Source organism: Eumetopias jubatus, unplaced genomic scaffold, assembly GCF_037043125.1.
Source record: "Eumetopias jubatus isolate StellerSeaLion01/CBP00866 unplaced genomic scaffold, mEumJub1_p1.0 scaffold_6, whole genome shotgun sequence".
In the NCBI taxonomy this organism is placed as follows: Eukaryota; Metazoa; Chordata; class Mammalia; order Carnivora; family Otariidae; genus Eumetopias; species Eumetopias jubatus.
In genome coordinates this window covers 106,549,381-106,568,817 of record NW_028274812.1, presented here as the reverse complement: position 1 = coordinate 106,568,817, position 19,437 = coordinate 106,549,381, and the positions used below count along the sequence as shown (strand labels likewise).

At 49.0% G+C, this 19,437-nt stretch overlaps 1 protein-coding gene across 2 annotated transcripts; it reads right to left on the bottom strand.

Annotated features, from left to right (window-relative positions):
• Nucleotides 1-7,042: 7,042 nt before the first annotated feature.
• MRPL14 (mitochondrial ribosomal protein L14) lies at nt 7,043-19,232 on the bottom strand. Of its 2 annotated transcripts, none has more exons than XM_028097906.2 (3): nt 19,155-19,232; nt 9,485-9,563; nt 7,043-7,510 (listed from the first exon to the last, which is right to left on the bottom strand). In XM_028097906.2, exons 2-3 carry the CDS (start codon nt 9,553-9,555, stop codon nt 7,144-7,146), a joined length of 438 nt encoding a protein of 145 aa, XP_027953707.1. In that variant the 5' UTR covers nt 9,556-9,563; nt 19,155-19,232; the 3' UTR covers nt 7,043-7,143. The 2 variants fall into 2 exon arrangements, with proteins under 2 accessions (XP_027953707.1, XP_087880085.1); XM_088023959.1 differs by lacking the exon at nt 19,155-19,232 and adding an exon at nt 17,384-18,263.
• Between the last annotated feature and the right edge of the window lie 205 nt (nt 19,233-19,437).

Sequence of the window (19,437 nt, the reverse complement as noted above, 5' to 3'; positions counted from 1 at the left end):
GTCGAGATCGAGCCCCACATCAGGCCCCGTGCTCAGCACCAAGTCTGCTTGAGATTCTCTCCCTCCGCCCCTTCTGTCCCACTTGCTCTCTCTCCCTCTAAATAAAATCTTAAAAAAAAGAATCCAAACTTTAATCTTTGAGCTGTCAATATTTTTTGTGTACCTACTGAGCACCAGGGAGACGGCAGAGAACAGGACGGACACTCCTGAGTACCTGGGGCCTGCCCAATCACAAAGTGGTGTGAAGAGCCGTGCTAGGGGCATACGAAGCACAGCAGAGGCCCCACAGAGCATAAAAAGACCACTGGGCCCAACTCCACTGCATACTCACTCAGTTTTACTATCTATGAAATAAAGACCTCAACCTGACCTACCACCCAGAGTTGTCACCAAGGCTGGAGTCACAGAATTCAAGGCTGGAACACACCTTAGCAGTAGGCATGAGGTAAGACCACAAAGGTGAGAGCACTTTGCAAAGTGGAAGTGCTCCGAAGAGGCTGAGGTTTGCCAGTGGTGGTGTCCACAACTCAGGCAGACCCCCGGGAGGAAGCGCCCTGCTGCTCAGAGGAAGGAAGAGAAGGCAGCGAGGTGGTCTCTGAAGCCCTGGGACCCGGTGGGGGATGCAGGGTCCAGAGGGGAGGCTTCAGCCCACAGCAGCACAAGCACCCCCCCTCCTCCCCAACCAGCCCCCCCCCCCGGCCAGCCCAGTCACAGAGGATTCTCCCAGCTCCTCACACCAATGCTGCTTTCTGCCCCCACAGGTTGGGGAGGTGTGGCCCCTTCCAAAAGGGTTTTCAGAAAATTCAGATTTCTGAGCTGAGTGGTGAAAGAAGTGCTCAGTGATGCTGAACTGCAGTGAAAAGAAGTGGACTGGGAACTAGAAAATCTGAGTTCTCATCCTGAATTTGCTTCCCTCATCTGTGAAATTTGGGGAGCTCCTCAGCCCCCATGTCCACACGGTCATAGTGAAAGGTGCAAACCGTACCAGTTTTGTTTTGAAATAAACTAAAGCCACAGGTGGGTTACATCCGACATGCCCCGTGAGAAAGGTACCCTATGCTCCCAGCCGGATGTCACAGAAGGGAAAACTCAAAGTACACACCAAACGACCAGTACTTAGGAAACACAAAGTTCTCCTTTCCTTTAAACACTCACCATGAACTTAAATAGAAGTAATTTATTAATTCAACACTTACTGCATATCTACTATGTGCCGGATGTTAGAACAGAGCTAGAAACACTACTGCCACGTTCCTGGAGGAAGGAAAGAATAGAAACCAAGTCCAGGCCATGGGGGCAGGGGACAGGCAGTGAGAAAGGCCCAGCCAGAAGCTGGAGGGTGGGCAGCAGCGAGTGGACTGAACAGCTCCAGCTGCTGCACTGTCGGGTCCCCATCAGCCAGCCAGAGCCTCAGGCGCAGGGGCCCAGGCTGGGCACCGACCAGTGGGAGCATGTTCCCAACACAGGTTTGATCATCAGAATTAAAAAAGAAAAAGAGGCAGTAATTCCTTTTTATTTCTTTTATCCCTATCATTATTTTGAAAACATCAAACCTAAAATAAATTAAAAGAGGGGCGCCTGGGTGGCTCAGTCAGTTAAGCATCTGCCTTCGGCTCAGGTCATGATCTCGGGGTCCTGGGATCGAGCCCTGCATCGGGCTCTCTGCTCAGCTAGGAGTCTGCTTCTCCCACTCCCTCTCCGTCTGTGCTCTCTTGCTCTCTCTCAAATAAATAAAATCTTTTAAAAAAAAGAATAGTACAATTGCCATATACTCATTTAGATTCATCAATTGATAATTTTTTGCAGATATCAAGACACTTCACTAAGTACTTCGGCATCAGGCTTTTTAAAACCACGATCTTACAAACAAAGAGAGCAGTCAGACTAAAATTAACTTTTATATGGAATGAAAGGGAGAAAAAACCCGTATATGTAGACTGCCTCTGCAAGAAGCTACCTACCAAAAAGCAACTTAATTAAGTACAAAGGGAAGCGTGTGGGACAGGGACACCTGCGGCAGAGTCTGAGGACTGTGTAACTAATTCTCAATTGTTCGCAAATTTTGGGGATGAGACACAAAATCCACAGACAAACCCTAAAACCTCCTTTCAAGCAGGGGTTTCATTCTCCTTCACCAGTAAATCTTTAACCAGAGCTGGCAGCAAACCAGGGCATTACTGTAGTTAAGGATGGGGCCAATGAGGTACAGGAAGGGCACTGGGTTAGCCTGTGGGGATGGGCTGGCACAGGCCTGGAGCAGCATCCCTGAAAAGGGCCAGCAGGTGGGAGAGGTCTCTGTCGCTCCTCTTCCCGGTGCCGGGCCCTCCTGCCTTTGGGAGTCGCTACGTATCTACAGGGAACCCACAGGAGAGGGGAAGCAGGGAGGACGGCTCTGATCCCACACTGGATCATCACTCCTCATTGACCAAGAGCTGCTTCTATTTGACGGGTAAACATTTGCCCTAAAATCAACTGCCAATCCTGATTGTTCAAGAGCTCTTGTGAAATTCCCAAAATGTTTAAGGTCACTTTCATTAAAAAAAAAAAAAAAAAAAAAAAAAAGCTGTGGTCTGTCTTATGAGATAGCCTGTCATAATATCAAGCAAATGACAATAGGCATCGCTGTTCCTGAATCTGGCTGGAAACTGCCTTTAAAAAGTCATAAAGACCAAAAAAAAAAAAAATGTCATAAAGACATTGGTTTGATGCTGAAAACTGAGAAGCAAACTCATGACCACTGTGAACCTGGGAAGTCCAAATAATTTGGAACATGACTAACATTTGGGAATACACTTGGGCAAGTGTCCAAAATGCTGAGGGGAACTGAACTGTGATCCATACCCATCCTCCAGGTGGGAGAGAATAAAACAGAGTCCCACAGCTTGTTGTTTAAGACTGGATTACAGAACCAGAGAAGAGAAGCGCAGCTGCCAGGACAGATCTGACTTTCAGGTCATCATCTGATTTCAGCAGCATGCAATTTTCATCAAAACCAACAATTCTCAGCAGTTGAGAAAGAATGTGAGAGAGCATGAGAAGAGGCCAAGGAAGGCAATGAGGGGACAGAGCAGGGAAGCTAGGGAGGCTGGGCCCAGGTAAGGCCCGAGCCCATGGGTCCCAGAGGAGGTGCACCCTAGGGCTGAGGGAGGGGCTCCTCTGCTCCCCTCAGACCCAGAAGGCCAGCCTCAGACGAATTCTGACTCCCGATGGACTCTCTCTCACTGCCCGCCCTCGCTAAAGCCAGGCTGGGCTCAGGTCTCAGGAGGGACCTGCCTGTCACCCAGGAAGAGGCCACCCTGCCACAGATACATGGCTTCTGTTTTCCAGGAGTGCCGGTGGTGACAGGATGATCTCTGCACATTCTTTGGCCAGGTCCCCACCTGCAGCCAAGGGCACACCCTTCAAAGTGGCTGGGGCAAGGGCTGCAGAGGCCCCCCTCACTGGCTGGGTCCCCTAAGCACCCAGCCCCCGTGCAACTCCCCTGAGGCTCTGGTTTGCCCAACTAGGCAGCAGCACAGGCCCAGTGCGCGCCCAGGCCTCCCCAGCCACAACCACGGACCTACAGCCCCTTCCACCACATTTCTGCGGTGGAGCCGTAGCAGAGGGAGTAAAACTACGGGTAGAGCCGGACACCACAGGAGACACCGCGGCGAAGCCTATGAACCGAGAGACACAAGGCTCTCCTCTGACCTGTCAGGGGCAGCTTCTTAAGGGTGCAGAAGGGAAAAAAACAAAAGCCAGCTTAGACCCATAGGGAAATATAATCTGTGATTATAAATATTTCATGAGCAAAGAAAGTGGTACTGGTTGAGACACTGGGGTGGGGAGGGCGGACAGCAAATTAGATCCCAGTTTGCAAAGTGACAGGGCAGCTGGAAAAGCAGCAAAGCTGAGGCTATTCTGGGCTGTGCGCTGGGAAGGCCTGCATCACAGACAGAGAGCAGGCTCCAGCCACTCGGCTTTGTGGAAACCACAGCCTTCCGGTGGTCAGCAGAGAACACCTCGGGAGGGGTGTTTAAGCCCACGGAAGACCAGAGGGGACAGTGAGGACAGTCATTTGAATGACCTGGGTAAGCCCGTGGCAGGACCCCGCACACTCGTGAAAGGATCCATACGCTGTCTGCTCACTAAGGGCACAGGAAGGACCGAGCCTGACCCCAGAAGGCAAGGGGCCTGCGATGCAAGGGGGCAGCTCAGGAAAGAGCAAAGGCCCAGCCCCTAAGCAGGTGCTGCCTGGCAGAGAATCACAAGTCTGCCTTCCCTTCCAGGACAGGGGTCTCTTCTCCCTGAATCTTTGGGAAGCAGCCTGGAAAGCAGACCAATGAGGAGCTTGCTGAGTACCAGCGGCTGCAGCTGGAGAGACACCCACCACTGACAAAGCAGGGCCCAGTCTGGGTGGGAGTCCTCCTCCTGGGCCACGGTCAGCCACGGCAGCAGAGAAGGCCAGCCACAGACCCCAGCAGCCCTTGCGGAGGACCGGAAGGAAAGGGACGTTAGCTCCGAAAGCACCCAGGGTACCTTGAATCAAGCTTAGTCAGAGGAACCCTGGGGCGGGGGAAGCGGTGCCCACCTCAACCAGGAGGACAGAAAACTACTAGTCCTCGCTTGCTTGCAGTCAGGACTTAGCAGGCAACAGGCTCTAGGATCACAGCTAGAGAATCAATTTAAGGTGGAGAGGACTCATCAACCCCAAAAGTAAGACCCCACAATGTTGTGAAAAGACCCCTCAGTTTTAAGTCCCAAGAACTGACTTCAAAACCGGCTTTACCACCTATTAGTTTTAAGACCCCATGAAATGACGTTACCTCAGAAACTCAGTGTCCTCATCTAAAACACGGACCCGTGCCTGCCAAACCTAAGGACTAGGAGGGACCCAAGAAGAGACAGATACATAAATACTTTAAAAACAGATACTAAGTGCCGCTCCAATTATGAGATCGTTTACATCCAGCTACTTACTTGATACCTCCTGGATGTCTCAAAGGCACCCCCATCCAGAGGCCCCCAACTGCTCCCTCTCCCGCCCAGACTGCTCCTAGGGCCCTGCCCCCTCGATGCTTGGTAGGACCAACCATCCAGGCATGGAAGCCAGGAACCCGGGACCCATTCCTGGCCTTCCCCACCATCGAAATGTACTGCCAAGCCCAGTGAACTGAGCCTCCTCGAGGTTTCTACTCCCTTCCTTCACCACCACCCCCACCCAACTCGTCATCTTCACAGGGTCTGCTGCAAAGCTACCCATTCTGGCCTCCCTTAGCCTCTGTCCGCAGAGCAAATCTAAGCAAATCTCCTCTCCCAGCACCCCTACCTGACATGCTGAATACCCCCAACAGTATGCTGATGCCCTCAGGACAAGGAAAGCTGCCTGGGGCTTACAAGGCCCTGCACAGCCTGGCCCTGCTCCTCTCCGGTGCTCACCCTACACCACGCTCCAGCCCACTCTCCCAGCTCCAGCCACACTGGCTTTTTCAAGTCCCTGGTGGGTATCCCATTCACCACTGCCACAGGGTTTTTGCACATGCTCTTCCCTCTGCCTGGAATATTTTCCCCTCCTCTCTTGCCTAACTAACGCCTATCCATTTATTTCCTTCCCCTCTTCCCCTTTTGAGTCCGCACTCCTCCCCAGCATACTTCTCTCACTCCTAATCATTCCTCGGAAAGCAGCTGATGCAACCCTTTCTCGGGGAAGCTGTCTCCAATCCCTCAGGAAGAAAGTCTACTCCCACTATCACAGGCACTTTCCCACTTAAGGATGTGCATCCGAGTACTTAGGCGATCTGTGTCAATTTTCCCTGGGAACACTGTAAGCTCCGTGAAGGCAAGGACCTCATCTACTTGCACTCTCCATTGTTCTTTGGGACTGGCACATGCAGAGTAGAAACAGAAATTAGCTAATACCTCCTGAGTGCTTATTATTGCCAGTCACTTAGAGGTACTACGTCACTGAATTCTCCCATCATTCCTACCAAGTAGGTGCCATTATTATATCCCCATTTTACAGAGGAGGAAACTGAGGGACAGAGAAGTTAAAAAACTTGCCCAGGGGCGCGTGGGTGGCTCAGTCGTTAAGCGTCTGCCTTCGGCTCAGGTCATGATTCCAGGGTCCTGGGATCAAGCCCCACATCGGGCTCCCTGCTCCGCGGGAAGCCTGCTTCTCCCTCTCCCACTCCCTCTGCTTGTGTTCCCTCTCTCGCTGTCTCTCTCTGTCAAATAAATAAAAATTAAAAAAATAAATAAAAATTAAAAAAATAAAATAAAAAACTTGCCCAAAGTCAGTAAGTAGTAAGTGGTGGAGTCAGGATTCAAACCCAGGCAGTCTGGCTATAGAGCCTATGTTCTAAATCATTATGCTATTCTACCGCCGAGAGGCCACTGGAATATACAATGAGTGAGTGCAAAGGATATTCTGAATAAATAAATGAAAGGATTTATAAATGAGTTGATGAGATCTCATTAAAGGAACTCAGGGAGCCCCTAAGTCTTCCCCCAGATCAACAAATCAATGGACTCACCTGCACAGGCCCAAGATCAGGTCACCTGCAAAACAGAAAGGCTAATCCATTTCCCCAGCAGTCAAGGGAAGAAGCTTTCTAGTACTGAACACACAGGAGTGTTCTGGTCCCTCACAGAGGGTACCCCCACAGTAGAGAAAGGATCACTGCCTGGGTTCCAGTGAAGCCTGAATGCAATGTTCCACTAGACGGAACAAGTCCCTCTGTCCTTATTCATGCTAACCTGCAATCTTCATAACCATTTAATATCTCGAGCCCTCCAACACAGAAAGAGAAATACCCTGAATGGCAAAAAAAAAAAATTAAAATAAAAAATAAAAAAGGTTGCCTGGTAAGAAAGTGACAGAGTCCAACTGTACATTTATGAATTGGCATTTGGTTTGTACCTCCATTTTCCAGAGCTTGATAATCCTGGATGGGCTCATAGGCTACCTCATGCCATCATGTGACCAGAAAGGCTAGGCCACCTTTTAACTGCTTCGGTGCCAACTTACCTCATGACCACATCCCAAAAAGCTCAGGAGGAAACATACATGAAAAGATTTATTTTTTCACAGGACACTGTTCCCCAGCCATGGGGCCCCGAGTCCCCTCTCGTGAGTCCCACCGCAGCCAGCGGCCCGAGCCCTGCTCACACAAAGTTCTGAGCAATGGCCAGGACCTTGGAAAATTCACCTTCCCTCTGGCGTAGGCTGGTGGGGATGGGTGTCTTAATTCGGGTCCCCACAGGGTTCCCATTGTCCTCAATGAGGACCACATTGTTGGAGTCAAACCTGGGGGTCATCCGGGGACCGGGCATGCGATGCCCCACAATGAGTGCCTTTTTCTTCTGTCCCTTGATGGCCAGCAGTATCCGGTCGCCCACCTTGCCCACCCCGTTCTTGTTATAGACGTGGATGCAACGAGGAGGGCGATGGTATGGGGTATTCCCCAGGGCACTGTTGTCCACCACACGAACCCGCGTCATCTTCTGAATTGCACTGAGGCTCCTGGTGGTGCTGGGGAAAGAAAAAAAGTCTGAGGTCTGTATCTCTCCTGGTCAGGGTGCAGAGGCCTCTGAGGACAAGGCCTGGGAGAGATCACGTTATCAACAACGCAATGAACAGAGCAAAACCCAGGGCCCTGACAGAAAGTCAGGTGCTTGTGAAGACTTCTCTGAGCCCAAGACAGTTTCTTCACAGTCATAAGCTTCTGCGGCTGGGTCAACATCTCGACTTGGAGGGGTTTTAAATAGAACCCAATTTTCTGTTACAACGAACTTCATGGCAGCCTAACTGAAAGCCTTTGGTATCCAAAAGAACTCTGAGGATTAAGGGACTATTTTATGGGCCAGGCCTCACCCATTGCCTAGCCTGTAAAACCTGCTCCGCCAGAATACACTGATTCCCAAACTTCCCATCTATGTGTTGCTGGGAGCCAGACGATATGAGTGAGTAGGTCTGCTAAGGGAGTCCCCTGACATAAAAGAAGAAACCAGAAATAAGTCAAGGTAAGGATCTTTTGTCTCAGTGCATTTTTCCCCACTAGAATGGAATTTTTTTTAAAGTGTACCTATTAAAGGCAGATAAGCTATTATTAAGCGTCTGATAACAGTGGGATTTCTATCTTTCTGATGCCAGCACCTTAAGTGCTACATTCTCCAGGGTAACCCTAGGCTCTCCCCTCGCATTCCACATGACTACTCTGGGGCAATTTTATTGATTCCCTTTGCTTCCAACTAGTAAATTCCATCTCCGGCCTCACTTCCCTCCTGTATTCTAGCCCTGCACTTCCACTCTAAGCCCCCCCGCCCCCCCCCACGCCCCACTGATTCTGCAGACTCACTAGGTCCCACACTGACCTCATCATCTCCCCTCGCACACCTCCCCGTGCTGCTGCAGTTCCTACTTAGATAAGGGCTCCTCCAGCTCCCATGCTGCAAACCTCTCTCTCCATCAGCACCCTGGCTGCCAAGTCCTATTGATACTAGCCATGAAGCCCCTCTGTCTTCTCCCTCCACCCCAACCAACACTTCCTCAGTTTGGCAGCTTTCTCTCTTACACCAAGATTGTTACATTAGTGTCCAAACTGGTTCCGTGTGGTTCCGTGTGCCAGCCAGGGGCTCTCTTTTAGAACATAAAGCTGAGAACACTCCCCTTAGAACTGTTCAGTGGTCTAGCACTGTCTACAGTGTTGACAACCTGGCCCCCACTTACCTGCCATCCAAGGGCCACAATCTCTTACCACTGACCACCCCCCTGGAGGCCCGGCCGGGGCCTGCTCCCACTTCCCTTCTGCGAAGGCTGCCTCTGTGCCCCCTTCCCCCTCCTCCGTTAGCAGCCCGTCTCAAGCCATCCAAAGCACCGTACAAACCCCTGTTATTATACTGGTCACATCTCCTCTGAGTTATTTGTTTCCAAGCTTGCTCCTGTGGCCAACTGTGAAGACGCTTTGAGGACAGGAAGCGATTCTTATTCATCTATGAGCAACCCTAGGCGCAGTGCTCAGTAAATGCCCGGGAGTGAGTGCACGAATGGGGCCAGGAGGCATGTCTGCCAACAATAACGCACCCCGTGCTCTGTGTCCTGGCTTAGCATCTAAAAGGAGGTAAAGCTGTCACACTTCTACCATGCCTGAGTTTTGGTAATACGCATGTAACATTTTAAAAAGAGATTCTGTTTTTAAAAGAGGTTTTCACGCACTGGGGGAATAACAGGGTCAGAGAGATGTTGTAGTCACTGCAAGAATCCGGCAAGGACTGAAGTTTCCTCTACTGTCGGCCATTCCCTACCCCACCTCCAACAGCAAGGTCGCGTCCTTAACCATTCCTCTTACCCAACCCAGCCAAACCCCAGCTGCTCTGGCCCGTTTAGCTTTCCCAGACGCCAGGCCCACCTCTGTGAGTTCCCACTCCCTTTCTAGTCGCATAACACCCAGCCCTGATGGGAGGCTCACTCAGAGACACAGCTCTAAGAGCCGAATGGGAAAGTTACCTGAAACTGCGCTGGCTGAGCGCTCGGCTTGCGTGGGTGAAGGAGCCCCAGAGCCCAGCACAGAAAGCCATGGCAAATCCTGCAGGAAAAGAGGGGGAAAGGGTTTATTTCTAAGTCAGTGTCCTTACTCACAGCCAGCCTGCTGGGGACTTGTGTGGGAGATGGTACTTCTAGCATAAAAACATTAGTCACTAAATATAAATCTCAGTGGTTAAAAGATACGCAGATGATTAGATGGAACTCCAGCTACAGTTTTGCTGATTCATATTCTAACTGGGGTCAGAGAGCTGGATGGCCCAGAGCAGTTCTTGCTATAATACAAGAGCACAGAGGATGCCTTCCTGCTTGAATCATTTCCACAGGCCGGAAGAAAGCAGGAATCCTCTTGTACACACCCAACCAGTGACCCCTCCCCAAGTCCTCCAGAGAGGAAAGCCTGGCATGCCTCCTGAAACCAGAGCTTCTACCCTCTGCAGGAAGACTACCTGAGCAACTGCCGCATTGTCTTGTCACCATGTCACCTTTCCCCAAATATAAGCGCCAGAATACCTGGGTAGCTGAGGGCTAGCCAAGTAGAGCCAAAGGGTGCTCCTGCCAAGCCACTGACCAAAGCCTCTATTTGGGTCAGTCTCCCCAACAACAATATAACACAGAAAAACTACCTGCCCCCCACCACAGCTGAAAGCGGAATTTGGAAGAGCAAGTTTAAGATATAAGAACAAACACTGACCCAACACCAGGGCCTCCAACTTACAGAACCCCAATCCTGTGGCTCGCTAGCACCAACAAATATGGCAACCCCAGTGGCCCACAACACCCAGGCATCAATCACTTAGGGGCATGCTGAAGAAAACCCTACAGCCGGGCGCCTGGGTGGCTCAGTTGGTTAAGCAACTGCCTTCGGCTCAGGTCATGATCCTGGAGTCCCGGGATCGAGTCCCGCATCGGGCTCCCTGCTCAGCAGGGAGTCTGCTTCTCCCTCTGACCCTCTTCCCTCTCATGCTCTCTCTCATTCTCTCTCTCTCAAATAAATAAAATCTTTAAAAAAAAAAGAAAAGAAAACCCTACAGCCAGGGGGCAATGCCAGCTGCAAGACACCCCTGTTCTAGCCCCGTGTTTGGCTGCAGAGAGCCTCATGGAGAAATCTGCTGAGAAAGACCAGACAAGTACCTTATGGTACCATCTCATTTAAGCCTCACAAAAACCTCTCCAAAATGGGCCTTAGTGTTAGCCTCATTTTACACATGAGGAGTAATTCTCTAACCGGCGAGGTGAAAGAATTTGCCCACGGTCACACAGCCAAGAGCTTCCTGAACCCATGCTCTTACTCAACAGCTAACATGATTTAACTTTAAATATTAGTATTTTTCCAGGGCGCCTGGGTGGTTCAGTCGTTAAGCGTCTGCCTTCGGCTCAGGTCATGATCCCAGGGTCCTGGGATCGAGCCCCACGTCAGGCTCCCTGCTCCACAGGGAGCCTGCTTCTCCCTCTCCCACTCCCCCTGCTTGTGCTCCCTCTCTTGCTGTCTCTCTCTCTCAAAAAATAAAATAAAATCTAAAAAAAAAAAGGCTCTGAAAAGCAGTCCGTCTGGTCCAGGCTGCAGTGACCTCTGATCTCGGCCAAGTTTTCCCATCTGACGCTGGTGGGCCCTTTTTCTCATTCCTGGGGAGAAAAGAGGCTCCGCAGCTCCTCCACAGAACCCTCAAGATTAGCCCAGCACCACCCACCCACATTCCCTCTCCTGAGAACTGCAACACCCTGCCTCTCCACACTGCACCTCTTCTTCAATAACACTTACGTTAGCCAAGGACTGCCGAAGTGCTGGGGGCTTCCCAGAACTTTCCTGACTTGGGTACAACAAACCCACAATTCAAGGCACCTCTCTAAAATCTGCTGGGCAGCCTGGGCACAAACCCAAACCTAAACCTCCTCTCCGTGCTTCGTTCACAAGCCACCCCCACAACCTATGCCCGTCTCTGCCTGGCTAAATCTGAGCCAGCACCAAACACATCTCCCCCAGTAAGCCTCGTGCAAAACTGCAGCATCACTTGCTACCCGCTCCTGCACACTGAGGACATCTGGGGATCCCGTGCCAGAGGAGCTCTCACAGCTCCAACGTTCACCGTCCAAACTCAGGCAACTACATGCATTTGGATACTTGTCTTCAGATAAGGCTGATAACCCTTCACATTCTAGTTCTAGCTATTCATTCTCCAAAACTCAGGAGCCAGAGGTCTTGGTAACATGGCACCTGAACTCACACCAGAATTCAGAGATCATAGAGACTCAGATCACGAGGATTATGTGTACCGCCCTCAGACACAGGAGTAATACATTCACATCTCCAGGGGGTACTTCCATTTTCACAAGACGAGGTCCAATCCAATCCAGACTTTTCACTAGCTCTTTAGTGGATCTGATGGTGACCTCCACACCCAAAGGACTTAAGACATCAAATGGACAGCAGTAAGCATTCCCATGAACATAAAAGCACAAAAGAATCACACCAAAAACTAATGATGTAATATATGGTGGTTAACATAACAATAAAAAAATTAAAAAAAAAAAAGAAAAAAAAAGCACAAAAGAATCAAATATATTCACTTACTATATACATGTCCCTTCTTTCTTTCTTTTTTTTTTAAGATTTTATTTATTTGACAGAGAAAGAGAGAGAGCACAAGCAGGGGGAGCAGCAGGCTCCCTGCTGAGCAAGGAGCCTGATGAGGGGCTTGATCCCAGGACCCTGGGGTCATGACCTGAGTTGAAGGCAGATGCTTAATCAGCTGAGCCACCCAGGCATCCCATGTCCCTTATTTCTTAAAAAAAAAAAAAAATCTGTGGTCCCCTCCACTCCCACCCCAGCAAAAGACCCCAGCAGGTATTGAAAGAGTAGGAATGCAAAGAATATTTGTTGAATAAAATAAATGAGATAGCCAACAGAAGAACAGATTCCCCTCACCCGTGGCTCTACACAGAAGGAAAACCAGATGATGCAGAGCTCGTATCTGTGTATCAGGAGCCAGGACATCACATGCAAACATGCTTTAGGAGAGCCACTGTGCCGGTCATGGGAGGATTAGCCCATGCCAGGTTTACAAGCCCCTGGAATCATCTCTTGGGCCTGGTGCCTACAGTACCCATTGTGGAAAATCACCTCATCCCACCACTAAATAACTGGTTTGGATCAGGCCAGAGTAATGGAGGCAGCAATTTACTTCAAAGCAACTCCAACTGACCTTGATGTTATTTCCCAGCATAAATCCATCAGCAGACACAGGCCCTGATTCACTTTGGAGCAGTCTATATATATAATGCTTTGTTTCACAAGCAATGTCATTCTGAGTCTTGCGTTTGCACAGGAAACTAACCCAAAGATATTTCCTCCTCCACAACACTCTCACTCAGAGGCCAGGTACTCTGGAGACTCCAGTGCCAGAGATGGCTTTTCATGCCACTTCCTGGTCAGCACCAAGTACTGCCCTCCGGGTTTATAGTATGAATCACAACCTCTCCGCAGAGGGAAAGGGGGAAGGGGAAGCAAGAGAAGGAAAGAGGGGAGGGAGGGAGGGAATGAAAGAGATTACTTAATACAATCCAAGAATTGTACTCATTTTCCATCCTGGTTTAGCTTTAAGATCTCTCCTTCTGTTCTGAAGGCCCTGTAAGTTTCAGGGACACATAGGTGAGCTTTTTACTTGACATCACTTTATAGGTCCCCTTGGAAATACACTCAGTGAGGGCAGGGACCAGGCCTGCACTGCTCATTGCTGCACACTCAGAGGACTCAGTGCAATACACATGAATGGAGTTTACTAAGTATCTGTTAAGTGAATACAATTCAATCTGCAATTGCAATTCATGCCCCAGCTCCAAAGAGGCTCCAAGCCGGGGGGTTGGTGGTCTTTCCTGTGTCCTCCACTCAGGCTCCTAGTGACTTGGGAAAGCCTCCTAGACACAGGGAACTCGTGTTTAATGAATTTTAATGCACAGAGACTGACCTGGAAAAGCAAAGTCTATACCTCTGGTGCTTTGTAGAAAGCAGGAATATACCACTACTTGAGCAAGGAACAGCAAAATGGTATACTTAGTATCATATGTATTCATTGTTTCCACCTAAACTATTTCCATCTTTAAGTGCCTGAGGTGTTATGCACGTTTTATTTTTTTTTAAGATTATATTTATTTATTTGACAGAGAGAGAGAGAGACAGCAAGAGAGGGAACACAAGCAGGGGAAGTGGGAGAGGGAGAAGCAGGCTTCGTGCAGAGCAGGGAGCCCGATGTGGGGGTTTGAAGGCAGACAACGACTGAGCCACCCAGACGCCTCTGTTATGCACATTTTAAAGGCCTCTCAAGAGGATGGGCTCCAAAGAAACAAACCAAAAAAAAAAAAAAAAAAACATCAAAAGTTCAGCACAATCACAAAGGCATGTTCTAAGCACATTGTCAGTAACTAAAAAGAAACGCCATACAAATGCAGGGCTCAGTCACAAAAAGGAAAAACACCTAGGGTAAGGACAGAAATGTCCTTCTTAATTAAAACAGGGAAAAGCAGAAGCCTATCAGCTTCCAGCAATCAAAAAAGGCACTCCCTGGCCCTCTACCCTATCATGCAGACATAGGCCCTTCCATCTCCTGCAGGTGTCGCCCCAACCTTCCTGTACCTGTAAGTACTCACTTGTTGCTTAAAAACTCATTACTGTTTTATTGTACAATTAGTCTCTTTTAGGAAGTTTTGTGGTTTTTTTTTAACCTCACACAAGTAGAACGTGTTACAATTCTTGAAGTACTTTCATAGATCATTTTGTTGGATGACTCCCTTTTTCTCTTTTTTAAGATTTTAAGTAATCTCTACACCCAACGTGGGGCTTGAACTCACAACTCCGAGATCAAGAGTTGCATGTTCTACTGACTAAGCCAACCAGGCACCCCTGGATGATTCCCTTCATGAGCACCCAACAGAAACCTATAGACAAATAACAAACAGCAATAGTGTGCAAAGGGTTGAATCTGCTAAAGGTTTTGAATAGTTCTGGGGGCTCAATAAAGTACCATTTTTGCAGATGAAGAAATAAAGTCCAAAATGCTAAGCAACTTGCTGACTGTCCAAAGTCAGAAGTCTGTTTCTATTGCACCCTACCCAAATAAGATGGCTGCTTTAACCACTAATAAATTTCACAGAAAGAAACACACCACACAGAGGGTAAGCACCTTCTCCTCTGTTGTAAAACTCAGGAATTAAAAAGCTGTCCTTTTTTTTTTTAAATTAAATTTTACTTAGTTAATATACAGTGCAATATAGGTTTCTGGAGTAGAATTCAATGATTCATCACTTACAACACCCAGTGCTCATCACAAGTGCCCTCTTTAATACCCATCTAGCCAATGCCCCATCCACCTAAAAAGCTTTTTTTTTAAGATTTATTTATTTGTTGTTTACAGAGAGAGTGTACATGTGCAAAGTGAGGGGAAGGGGGAGAGGGAGAGAATCTCAAGCAGGACCTCCTCCCCGCTGAGCACAGAGCCCCATATGGGGCTCAATCCCAGGACCCTGAGATCTTGACCTAGAGCCAAAACCAAGAGTCTGACGCTTCACTGACTGAGCCACCCAGGTGCCCCTGTCTTTTCAGTAAATATCTGCACTACACCCAGCCCAGCCTAGGACCAAAGCTGAAGCTGATCTGATTCACCTGCCAAGGTGTCAGTTTTCACAGCATCACTATCAATAAGCAAAGCTTCCCTCCATGGCACAGTGGGCTCTTTCTACCAAGGCTACCAGCTAGGACTCCATTTCTTAATTTGATTCACAAAGATAAAATGTTTCCAGGGTTCTTGTCCCATGCTTGTTTATTTACCTTATGTTCCACCTTGTTACAAAAGTATTTAAAACAGAGGTTCCTTAATATACATGCCAATTCTCAATTATTCAAATTGGTTTTTCAATGTGTGGATTTTATCTATTCTAGCTTTGCTCCCCCTTCATCCCTACCTCACAGGTGTGCAAACACCTACAGTCCCAGAAATAAGTCTGTAACAATCTTGGTATGGTCAAACTCGGGAAAACTGTACAACGCAAAGTTAACGTCTACTTATTCATATACACATTTCCTTCCCATTAGTACCTCTACTGGGCCACTGGCAAGGAGCCAGGTTTATGGAGTTGTCAGTTGGGCAGTAGAGAAAAGGAAAATCCTACGGGAGCCCCTGCACTCAAAGACAGGATGCTGCTGATGAAAAGCATATCTCTTCCACTCCCATTCTCTGGGACCTCAGTAACTCTGTCAAGCAGGGGTCCAAGGGAAGAGCAAAGAGGCATGCAAATGAAAATGCTTTGGGTTCCCACGAAAGGGGTTGCCTTCAAGTGGGGAATCCCTCTCTGAACTAACCAGCAGGGACCAGGTCTGCAGCATAATCAGTTTGTTTCCCAGATGTTGACCAGGGAGAAGAGCCTCACTCCCTGATTCTCAGGGCAGCACCAAGGGTGTGTCTTTAAAGATCCCTCACTCCTGGGGCACCTGGGTTGCTCAGTCAGTTAAGCGTCTGCCTTCGGCTCAGGTCATGATCCCAGGGTCCTGGGATTGAGCCCCGCTTCGGGCTCCCTGCTCAGTGGGGAGTCTGCTTCTCCCTCTCCCTCTGTCCCTTCCCCTGCTCATGCTCTCTCTCAAATAAATAAATAAAATCTTTAAAAATAAATAAATAAAAATAAAAGATCCCTCACTCCTAAAAGTGTTTTTCACAGGTTAAAGTAGACACGACGAAGTGCTCCTTCTCTTTTCTAAAGACACAAATGATTTTCAGTTTTTGACAGAGGGACTTTCCCACTCTGAGTTGTCTTTCACTAATAAATAAGCTACCTGGTGCCTTTCTTAACAAAAAAGTGTATTATCTGACCCAGAGCAACACTGCGGGACTCTAAATCAGTCCGCTCTTACAAACTGGTTGTCGTTGCTAATACACATGTACAATCGCACCAGGGTGAGCTATAACCCAAAACAAACCATCAGCCTCTAAAATAAAGGCTAACTTGTAACCTGATTTTTGAGACCCTCAAAAAGAGACCTTTGGGGCCCCAAGTCCCATTTCCGTAAGAACTATCCAAGTAACAAAAATAGGAAAATCCATTTTATGTGGGCCCCCCAACACAAAAATCGGACAAGATAGGCTTAAAAGGACTCCTACATCGTGTAAGTTTCTAAATGTTGAGGCGAGTCTAAATAATCACGTACAGTGCCAAACAGAGTGCCACCTGAAAAATGGACTCCATGCCAAGGTTTTTACCCCTGATAATCAGGAGCAATAATAAAATATTTTGGGGGCGCCTGGGTGGCTCAGTTGGTTAAGCGACTGCCTTCGGCTCAGGTCATGATCCTGGAGTCCCGGGATCGAGTCCCACATCGGGCTCCCTGCTCAGCAGGGAGTCTGCTTCTCCCTCTGACCCTCTTCCCTCTCGTGCTCTCTATCTCTCATTCTCTCTCTCTCAAATAAATAAAATCTTTAAAAAAAATAAAATAAAATAAAATATTTTGGCCACTGTTTCTTCATGGATTTCATAGTGCGTTTGATTCAATTATCATTTCAGGCTTTTTTTTTTAAGATTATTTATTTATTTATTTGACAGAGAGACAGCTAGAGAGGGAATACAAGCAGGGGGAGTGGGAGAGGGAGAAGCAGGCTTCCTGCTGAGCAGGGAGCCCGATGCGGGGCTCGATCCCAGGACCCTGGGACCACGACCCGAGCCAAAGGCAGACGCTCAACGACTGAGCCACCCAGGCGCCCCCATTTCAGGCTTTTTGAAAAGTTCCCTCTTCTTTCTGCCTGTTAGTATGTGGCACAGGCAGAAATAGGCCAGGAATCCCCCAGATGTTCAGACTAAAAAATAGTAATACGTAAGAAATACCTTGTAGTGATCCTCAGAGATCCACTTCCATTATAAGTGCTATTGGCAATGGATCACACCAGCTTTACAACCACAAAATCAACACAATATGCGAAAAGTTCCATAGTAAATATACATCCAAGAAGCTCTAAGGGTTGAATGGACAATTCCATCTAAGAAAAATAAAAACAAAAAAACAGGGCAGATCCTTGTTCATCTCAACTGCTTGCTCCTACCCAAAACAACGCCCACAATCCAAATCTACAACGATTCTTCCCACCAAGGAGTCTACCAAAGACAATTTCACCCCATTCTCCTTTCTATCCTAAGCCAACCCACTTCCTTGTCCAACAAAATGCTTGTTCTTCAATTCTCTGTATTTCCATGAGTGAAGAGTAAACTGTCTCTATTCTTGGGCAGTACCTCCCCTAAAAAAAAAGAGAGACACACTCTGTTCGTTATTGTATGTTCCCAGTGTGCTGAGTCCTTGTATACAATTTTAAATGACTGAACACTCAGACTGAGGAAGGCAAGAAGGCAAACAGGAGGATACAGAAGACCAATGCATTTCGAAGTTTTCTGTGACACACAAAAAACACACATGGTATAAGACCTAACACGTTCACATACGTATACCTAAAGCAAGCATCAAGAAACAATACTTGGTCTTACTAAGTACAATGCACTCTGCTTATCTTTTTTTTTTAAATGATGGCCAAGATCCACTAAACTGGATTCCAGCTAACCAATGGGACTCAGTTTGAATGGGAGTTCAGTTTGAACTGCAATAAATCAAACCTCACAGTTGCATTCCAAAAACTACTAATGAACCCTTTAAAAGGCCAGCAGACAGCAGAGACAATGACCAATCACAAGAACCGGGCACAACCAGGTAGGCAGTACCTTCCTCTGTCCAGCAGCCAGGGTTTAAGTAGCTCCCAATATCCCAGCATCCCAGCTTTTCCCAACTTACCCAAGGGTACTCCACCCATATGCCCTTTTGTTACCCTCTTTATAAATTCAGTCCATTCAATCTTTTAGGATGGCAAAATTCATTTTCTGCCCACTATGGAAAGCAATACTTCCTTTTTGTCCCCAGACCAACCCTCTTCAAGCCTGAAGAGAGCCTTCCAGGAACCCAAAATTCAATGAATAAGTTGGTATTCTGCATGCCTTTGTGATCTGTGTGGATGCTATACAGGAGTATGCACACACACGTCTCTCTCTCTCTTTCCCTCCCTTTCCATTTTTCCAGTCTTAGTCCTGGCTGATGCAGCCTCTGGTGAAATGAGAAACCTGGGAACCCCCTGGAGCCGGGGAAGCCACTCACTGGCATGACAGAAAGCAGTGGACTCACTCTCCACACCACAGAAACGCCTGGCAAACGAGTCACCAAGTTATTTGAAGACCCAGGCTGGGAAAGGGAAGGGAAGACGAGAGAAGTAAGACAAACTCGAGGAGCCGCGGCAGGGTGACCGGCTGAGACCACCTCGCAAAGGCTGTACCGCAACCCACCGCTCCCCAGGCCGGCCCCACATCTCTGCGAAGGCAGGTGAGCGCAGGAGGGGGTCGCGGGGTGCAGGGACCACTGGGGTCCCCGCCGCCCCTGGGGACTGGGAGGGGAGGGGAGGGGTCAGAGGCCGCCCCTCTGCCCCCAAGGGGCCCACTAACCTCCCACTCCAGCTTCTCCCCACCCACCCCGGTGAGTGCGCCTTCCCTACTGCAGGGAAGGAAGACAGCGGAGAAAAAGTTAGGAGCTTGACGCCCATTCCCCCCAGCCACCCTGCCATACCGCTCTCGCCGCCCGGGAATATCTCTCGCCGGTCTCTCTGGCCCAGCGCCGCCTTCTGCCCCCCACGCGGCCGCTCCACTGCGCCTGCGCGCCCTACCCAGCCGGGAGAGCGGCGGTCTGAGAGTGCGCGCGCGCCTTGCGTGTGCTGGCGTGGGGGGTGGGACCTGCGCGGCCCCGCCCCCTCCTCATCCCCCTCCCTCCTCTTGTTCCCCCTCCCCCAGACTGCCGCGGCCGCCGCAGGAGCCCGGAGCTCGAGCCGCCCAGCGACTCCCCCTCCCCCTCC